The sequence below is a fragment of the Saprolegnia diclina genome (assembly GCF_000281045.1).
Source record: "Saprolegnia diclina VS20 unplaced genomic scaffold supercont1.21, whole genome shotgun sequence".
Classification (NCBI taxonomy): Eukaryota; Oomycota; class Saprolegniomycetes; order Saprolegniales; family Saprolegniaceae; genus Saprolegnia; species Saprolegnia diclina.
In genome coordinates this window covers 438716-447138 of record NW_008246088.1, presented here as the reverse complement: position 1 = coordinate 447138, position 8423 = coordinate 438716, and the positions used below count along the sequence as shown (strand labels likewise).

At 56.4% G+C, this 8423-nt stretch overlaps 2 protein-coding genes across 2 annotated transcripts; one reads left to right on the top strand and one right to left on the bottom strand.

Moving 5' to 3' along the window:
- Positions 1 to 1696: 1696 nt before the first annotated feature.
- SDRG_07398 (hypothetical protein) lies at positions 1697 to 2299 on the top strand (the record flags this gene model as incomplete). The annotated part of the gene is made up of 2 exons (XM_008613228.1): positions 1697 to 2191; positions 2237 to 2299. 2 exons carry the CDS (start codon positions 1697 to 1699, stop codon positions 2297 to 2299), a joined length of 558 nt encoding a protein of 185 aa, XP_008611450.1.
- Positions 2300 to 2635: 336 nt separating this feature from the next.
- Positions 2636 to 8112, bottom strand: SDRG_07397 (hypothetical protein; the record flags this gene model as incomplete). Its single annotated transcript, XM_008613227.1, has 17 exons — positions 7446 to 8112; positions 7212 to 7394; positions 7038 to 7162; positions 6691 to 6992; positions 6376 to 6641; positions 6102 to 6332; positions 5890 to 6057; positions 5653 to 5848; positions 5344 to 5607; positions 4705 to 5300; positions 4450 to 4664; positions 4222 to 4399; positions 4018 to 4175; positions 3655 to 3971; positions 2991 to 3611; positions 2863 to 2941; positions 2636 to 2817 (listed from the first exon to the last, which is right to left on the bottom strand). Exons 1-17 carry the CDS (start codon positions 8093 to 8095, stop codon positions 2636 to 2638), a joined length of 4731 nt encoding a protein of 1576 aa, XP_008611449.1. The 5' UTR covers positions 8096 to 8112.
- Positions 8113 to 8423: the final 311 nt, after the last annotated feature.

Sequence of the window (8423 nt, the reverse complement as noted above, 5' to 3'; positions counted from 1 at the left end):
CTTCCAACAACGCCGTTGACGCCAGAGCCAACATCAGCGCCGACAACGGGGGTGCCAACGACGGTCCCACCAAAGACGCCACTTCCAACAACGCCGTTGACGCCAGAGCCAACATCAGCGCCGACAACGGGGGTGCCAACGACGGTCCCACCAAAGACGCCACTTCCAACAACGCTACCAATGCCAACGACGTCAGTGCCGGCGACGATTGCACCGGTGACAGTAGCTTCAACGAAGCCAGCTTTGACCACCTCTTCGCCTGTAAGTCCAGCACCGACGACAGCAGTGCCGACGACAGCTGCGCTAACGATCTTGCCACCTGCGACGACACCTCCGCCGAGCACGGCGCAGGCTACAACTGGTGGCATTGTCAGTGTTTGCAAGGACGCTGTGTATTTTGTACCAAGCAATCGAGGACCGGTATGTGGTAGCGGCTTACATTCTCCAAGTGGTACGGCATGTCCACGGAAAGGAGACGCGAGCTTTGCTTCATGCACCCCGAGCCTGAAGTCGCGTCAAAATGGCAAGTGCGTGGCCCCCGAAGATGCGATATGCGTTGTTATTCTCGGTACAACGTGGGGCTGCGTCTTCCCATCCGTCGGATGTTTGACAATCGCAGCAGCGACCCCAACGCCAAAACCGATCGATAGCGATTCGTCCGACGGCGGCTCCTCCAGTGATATTGAAACGCGCTTTTTGGTCGCCGATGCCACTGCACACGAGACAGATGATACGAAGTACTCTTGGGGCGGCATGCCGAGCATCAGCACGGTGTCGCGACAAGCGTCTCCCGACTCGGCGCGCAGTTCGCAATATCGACAAGAAGCTATAGCGCCCACTTCCTATACTGTGAGTACTCGCCCGTCGTTGACGCCGAGCCCCGTCGTGGTTGCTTCGTTCAGCCAAGGCGTACCAGAGACGCGCCCCAAAGAGTCTCCATGACCGCTCGTGTTGAAATGTGTTTTGTGCCACGCCTTCCTTGCGTAACCTCGATAACATATTCTCATTTGGCAAAGTCCCCGAGTTATCATTGGAGAGCGCCCGGCTCACGGCTTCTCCTTGGGTTTGCCGCGTGTTGCAAGGCGTTTTTTATTCTCAAAATTTGGTGTCCGCGTCGGGTTGGCCGTTGCAGATGTACTGGAATGGAGCGCTCGGGCGCTGGCAACGGGCTTCGGAGCCAATGACGTGAACTTCACATCCATGCATTGCTTTGACCGGTAGAACTGTACTAAGATTTAAATAAGCCCATCGAACGTGGATTCAAGGTTTGCATATTTGGTCTGATTTCGCTGGCTCCAGGCAGAGTTGGACCCTAGCGTTGGTCGATGGATGGCGTTTGCGTGAGCACGCACGCGCTCAGCAGTGTTGACTAGGGCAACAAATAGTACGGCGTCGGTCGATGTACGAGCTGTGTGCTTTGGCTCTTGTGTGATATGAATACGATTGCCGATCTTTTGCATGTTGTGCCGGTTCCCACAAAGATGGGCAACCTGGTGCACGATCGTCACGGAGCTGGACGTGATCGTGGTGTCGGCGACCAAACACCTTAAAATCCTCTTGGTTTTAAACACAAACAATTCTCATTTTCTTTAATTATACTTATAATGCATATTATATTCGATTTCTATCGCTAACCATAATGGGTGTACTGGCATGGCAAAAGTTGAGCTTTGGCGTCATTTTGCAAACCGCGACGATGGCGAGCAGCACGGGGGACGGCCGGCACTCGCTCACGACGCCCGTCTTTCTCCTCAAAACGTACGAAATGCTCGAACGCTGCCCGACGCACGTCGCTGGATGGACCGACGATGGCGAAGCTTTTGTCGTCCGGAGCAAGACTGAGTTCGAGACCAAAGTGCTCCCGGTCTATTTCAAACACCGCAACTTTCACTCGTTCGTGCGGCAGCTCAACATTTACGGCTTCAAGAAGGCTCGCCTCGAGAGCTCCGACATGTCGCCGAGCTGGGAATTCCAACACCCCAAGTTCCGACGTGGCGCCAAGCGCGGCCTCAACCAGATCCAACGACGCACAACGACGACGCCCGAGCCAGAAGCCCCGTTTGAAAACAGCCACGAAGTCGCAGCGCTGCGTCTCAAGCTCACGCACCTGCGAGAGCACTTGGCGAACCTCAACGCCAATATTGAGCGCGTTGCACTCTTGGTCGTGCGCAAACGAAAGCGCGAGCTACAGGTTCGGCGGCAACGCTCAGCGATACCGATACTCGATGCTAGACAGCTACCAACCGACGTCGTCATGACATCGTTTTTGGATCAAGTCGACTGGAACCTCGAGGCGTAGCGTTCTGCGTTAAGCTAGTTAGTGTCAATGTTCTGTGTTTCGTTCTATGGGATTCCCGTTTCAAATGGAATGAGCATGCGAAGGCACGCTTTTCCTTAGCAACCGCTGCATATTTAAGCCACTTCGATCGCTCGCGGCAAACAAATGCCCAGTAAATAGATAGATAGATAGATAGATAGATAGATAGATAGATAGATAGATAGATAGATAGATAGATAGATAGATAGATAGATAGATAGCGCACTTGAGAAACAGCGATTGATTCAACATTTCTTAACGCGAATTACATCGCTGTGAAAAAGAACTGGTGGTTCATTTTACTTCGCGCATCAAATGTCAATTCGGCGACGCCAGTGTGCACGCGTGCCAGCCCGTCGGTGCCAACGCATGGAAACTGTCGACGACCTTCGTGTGGTGCTGCACAAGCCCATGGATTCCGTACACGCGCACGGACGCATGTACATCACTATCGACATAGGTACGCTGCGTCCAGCGCACGTGCACGTCCAGTTGCATCTCTACGCTCGTATGAGAAGCAAGCCCATTAATAATAGGTGCCGTACTCGGTGTCGTCGTAATGCGCATCACTTGGGCTTCGTCGGGTGCGTGCTGTAGCAGCTTGCACTCGCACCACTGCGTTGCCTAGTAGCAACGCACCAGCGATCAAAACATGCAGAATCCATGTCGGTACCTCGCGAAGATACGAGGCCGTTTGCACGACGCCATAGCCGTCGGTGGCGTCAGCATGCAGCACGAGGGCATTTGATGTGGAAGCTTGTAGAACGATCCAGAGCTCGTCGGGAAACCGAACATGGGGGCACAAGAACAGTGGAAGAATTGTCATCGTTCCTGGCGACGCAGCGAGCGGAATGTACACGGGGTGAGCATCCTCGAAGTAGCCCGGGACGTTCGCTCGTGCCATGTACGGACCGAGTGGCAGCCGTCCGCTGGGCGCTAACTGAGCTACTGGCCCCGACGCATCGGAGATATCCACACAAACGTGCTCGACAAGATGGCCCGTGTCGATGCAGACGGCGTGGCACCGCACTGGCATCGGGTGTCGCTCGATAGGGAGCAGCACGAGACGCGTCTCCTTTCCGTCGGTCTCGATCTGCAGAGGCACGTACTTGGACGTGATACCTCGTGTCGGCAACTTGGAGAGGACGTGCACCGAGTATGCGCCTCGGAGCAGCGCTATGGACGCTTGCCCACGGCCGTCCGTATTTACGACGTGACGACGCGCGCCGCAGGACGCACTGGCAATGATCTCAATGGGGACATCCCGAAGACAAAGATGGGATGCCTCGACCGTCTGTGGTGCGTGGTCATTGGCATTTCGCAACGTACTTTGGTACCTGCAGCTGGAACCGTACGGGGTGTCGCTTGGGTACCAAACGAACTGGGAGTGGGCGAGGTGTGCGGAACGGGTAGAGCGTGCACTGCACGGTCAACGCTTCGTACGCGGGATGCGTCGCCCGAAAGGTGTACATGGTCTCGGGTTGCAATCGCACTGGCGGCAGTGGCCAGAGACCTTGACTGCTGCTGTGATTGGCTCGCTCTTTTAGCTGGAGTTGCTCGGCAATTACACGCCAGTCGTCGACCCAATCTTCATTCACATGCGGCCTCGTCGGCGTGGCCAGCGTATTTTGCGTGAAACTTGGGATTGCAAGCCCTACAGGCGCCTAGTAGCACGCAATACTTCGCGTCACGCGTGGTACCTTGCAAGAGCACGTCCTTTTCACTCGACGAGAGCTCGAGGCGAGGTGACGTGATATTGTACTGCCGCACGATGCGATGCGTCGGCAACTGCACCGCTTCTCGCTTCCACTGCTGGACTTTGACCAAAATGGCTTGCTGAATCGTCCAAAATCGACGCCTACGAGCAATGCTGGCTGGGACAGCCCCAAATGTCGAGAACCTACCGCATGGCGCGACGCAAGAGCATGATAGCGGCCACCAACTGCTGATCTTTCCGAAGGATTCGTACGTGGTGCTGCACAGCCCGTGCCATCGCTACTTGAATAACGCGCTCCACAAGTGCCGCTGCAAGCGCGTGCTGGGCTTGCTCTCGCCGGCGCTCCTGGACGAAATGGGCTTTTTCTAGTCATAGATCAAGTCGCTCAACGTGCCACGACCCCATCGCTTCGCACGCTGAAGGCGCACGACAATCGAGACTGGTAGCTGGGTGGCGATAGGTGGTTTGTACTGCAGCACGCTGCCGACAAGTGCTTCGTACGAGATTTGGACATTTGAAATCGGGTGCGAGGTCTCTGCGTCGAGAAACAAGAGACTCGTCGAGACGGCGGTTTTCGATGGCAGTGGCGAGGCTTTCTGCTTGATCGGACTGCTTCGGAGTGGCATGTACCTACGTCGTTGTGAGTGTTTATTTTAGTCAAGAGGACAACCATCCATGGGATTCAATGGTGTCTCGGAGCTTTTCTTGGATCTGGCGCAGCGCCGGCAGAGGCGTTTGGTCTTGCAGCGACTGCTGAAACAGAAGAATCGCGGGGTCGCTCGAGCTCTCGAGAAGAATTCGCACACCGGGCTGCGTCGCAGAGATGGGCAATGCTGGCACCCGCGCGATGGTGAGCGTCTCGTATTGCGCTTGCAAATGCTTTTCCAGTCGCCTCGCGTACTCGACGTACTTGTGCTCGGCTGTCGCGTGCTGGATGCGCAGCGTGTATGTCAGCGCCAACTTTGCTTGAATGAGCGCCCGCATCGACTGGAGCAGCGTCAGCGACGGCGAGAGCGCGTCACCAAGTGCCACGAGCTGCCACTCGAACGTCGTTTTGCACCGGCGCAGTGCACAGAGTGCCAACGCGCTAGCTATCGGCGGCGCTGTGACGCAAAAGTGCGCACAGAGGTTGCTACAAGGACCGTGGGCGCCGTCGACCGAGACCCATTTGACAACAAGCGGTTTGTGTCCCGTCGTTGCCGTCGTTTGGACTAGGAATAGCATCGCATGGACGTGTGGGTGCAACGAGACCATCTTGAGATCGATCTACGCCTCCGCTCTTGAGCTAGCAACGCGATGGGCAAAATACCGTCTCGACGGTCGACGCAATTGTCGTCGTCGACGAGAGCTGCAGCGCGTGGTCGTCTGAGCGTTGAATTGACGAGTGCAGTGTTTCGCGCAGCTGCCAGCAAACATCAAACGAGTAACAAGCGACGTGAAAGCCGGGGAGACCCGACACTTGCAACTGGAGTTGCTGGGATGGCGGAAATGCGTAGACCCCGGCGCGCGACGGCACGTGCTGGTTGGCCCGGTACAAGTTTGGCGGGTGGGCTCGGTACGCGCGTGGTAGCGTCTATAAACCCCTTGCATTCTCTGTTTTGCATTCGTTGATTTGTACCTGAAAGTGTTGCAGTGCATCGACCAGAGTTAGCACATCCGCCTCGTCCAAGAAGCACCCGACGCCGTCAAGATACTTGAGCAGTCGTTTGATGGAGCATGGTGGTTGAAGCGCTACGAGCGTCTCGGCGTGCTGCGACGACGCGAGTGTCACCATGCGACGAAGCGTTTGCTGCACGACGGTCTCGTACGGTGCTCTACGCCCATGTCAGCGCTACGCGTTCAAAAGCGAGGATACCGGAGGCTTTCGGTGTGGAGAAGCTGTTGGAGCTTCCGCTGCAGGATTGCGATCTCTGGCATTGACTGCGACTCGAGCTGCGAATGTAAACATATGTACTGTGGCGGCCCCGACCGGCCGATATGACAGAGAACCTCAAAGCTGTTGGGGCGCGGGTACGGTCGCCAACTACTCGGTCATGTGTCGATACACAGCATCAATTATGACAGTACCTCTCGGGGTTGCAGAGCACCGATGTCGGCGCAAACGTTGCCCAGAGGTTTTGAATGTCACGGATGCGATCCATGAGGGTCGATCCAGACATGCGCCGTGGCATATCGCGGTGATGGTCGTCTGCGCTTACGGCAAACTCGAGCACAAGCTCAAAGACGCTGCCACGCGTCCGGAATTGCTCGAGGAGCGTAGGAAATGGCAAGCCGTCGCGTCGACTTGCGTCGCAACCGCTATTGACCATGTACGGATTACGGATTGTCCATGTCTACATACCTCGTCGAGTTGAAGTCGGCCATATACACGACGGCGGGCGACAGGGGTCGAGGCAGCGCGTGCTGGCGCCAAGCAACACGGCCGGACGTCGTAAAAGGAAGCGACCGACGGGTCGCGCGCTGTGCCGTGTCGTACACATGGTCGGGTGTTGAGAACGAGACATCGAGAAGGCGCGTTGGATCGACCGGGGGCGACGCCGTGCTATAGTCCGCCTGGTGCAATGCTGCCACGTCATTGGCATTCATCGCGCGACCCCAGACGCGTACCTAATATATATACCGATGACGCGCACCATCAATAAAGATACACTAGTACTTGGGATACGAGACCATGAAGCCCTTCGGTTGACGGCATCGCACTGCCGATGGACAGCGTGGGCGCAGCAACCGTGTCGGCCACCGGTACACCATGTCGGCGATACACCGTGTCGACGCAAATGCCGTCAGTGTACACATTGAGCGCTTGTGGCTCAACCACGAGCACCACGTGGCACCAATGGTCGAATGGAAGCGAAAACGCCGTGCACTCATCGCCATTGACGGTAGCTCCATCAACTGCGATGCGAATCGCGAGATTGCCAATCGAGAGGGTGGCAACTAGACGACCGCTGCCAGTTTCTACACCACATTCTGTCTCAAACCAAGCCGCGACGGGATTTATACCGGAGCCGGCGGCCGCGGATGTAGCTGTACAGCCGTAAATGGACTTGTTGGTCGAGCCACAACACGACCATGAGACGAAATGACCATCGTCGTTGAGGTGCGCGGCCTGGTGGCGCTTGGACGACCTAGCAACCGCGGGCATGCAACGTTTAAGTGGGAAGATGTGCAACGTACACGAACGTATCAGGGACGGCGGCACGCAGCAGCCAAATGCTCACGCTGCAGATGTTGCTCCGTATCGAGGATGAGATTGGCGGCAACGACCAACTCACAGCCCCGTCACCATACAAAGCGAGACAACAATCGTCCGAGGATGCTGCGTCTGGCTTGATACGCTTCGCTTCGATTACCCGAGGCCTATGGAAGAGAAAGCATCACGTACTGAAGATATGGAAAGAGCAACTGTACCGCCGACTTGGTGCGGTTGCTGGGCGCGCAACTTTGGCTTTGGGCTCCTTTGTCCTCTCAGGTACTAATTGTTTCTTGTCATGGACGTCGCCCCTGGGATACAGGGCGTCTCGAATCGGGGATGTCGTTTGGGATGCCGCCTTGACGCCGCCCGAGGGACGGTGGGGCAGGGCAGATGTAGGCCGTGGACGCCGCTTTGGAGCACTTGGCCGTACTGGAACACCGCGTGATGAAGAAGGCTTTGCTGTTGCTGGTGGCTTTGTTGCCTGGTGCACGATGGGCCGTCGTGGCGGTGCAGATTTCGCTAGTTTGGTCGGAGCTTTCGGAGGTAGCTTCTTGGCAGAAAATGTCGGCGGCTGCAGGAGGTTCGGCGGGGAAGATGTGACATTGAGAGTGCTGCTTGGAGCCTTTGCAGTGCAACTTGGCGCTGGCAGTGTCAACGCACTGGATGGCTCATTGTTGCTTGGCGGCCGCTCGCACGCAACGGTTGGTGTGCACTCGACCCGAAGGCGAGCGGCGATTGGGTTGGCCGAGGTCGGTCGCACCGGCTTCTTGACAAACGCCGCAAATGCAGTTGGTGCGCCGTACGCCTTGCGCAGTCGACGTTCGTGCTCGGACGGCGCCGGGTGCTCAAGGAGCTTGGGCCGCATCGACGGACACTCGCCAAAGAAATAAACGACCGGCCACCGTTTCAAGGTCGAACCGGACGATCATGTTGCGTGGATTCGCCAAGCAAAGGGGCCTTATATTCACGATATTGAACCTGCTGCAATATAGGCGCAATCAATTGTGCTGAATATTCGGATCCAATACCATCCGATACGTGTACAATATTGACGCCATCGACTGCTGCTATTGGGAACCCAGGAGGCGAGAAATATCGTCTCCTATTGGCTATATTAAATGTTTTTTGGCCAATCCATAACGACATTGATGGAGCCCGAGTCACACTGGCGGTGTTCGACTCGGCAAATTACG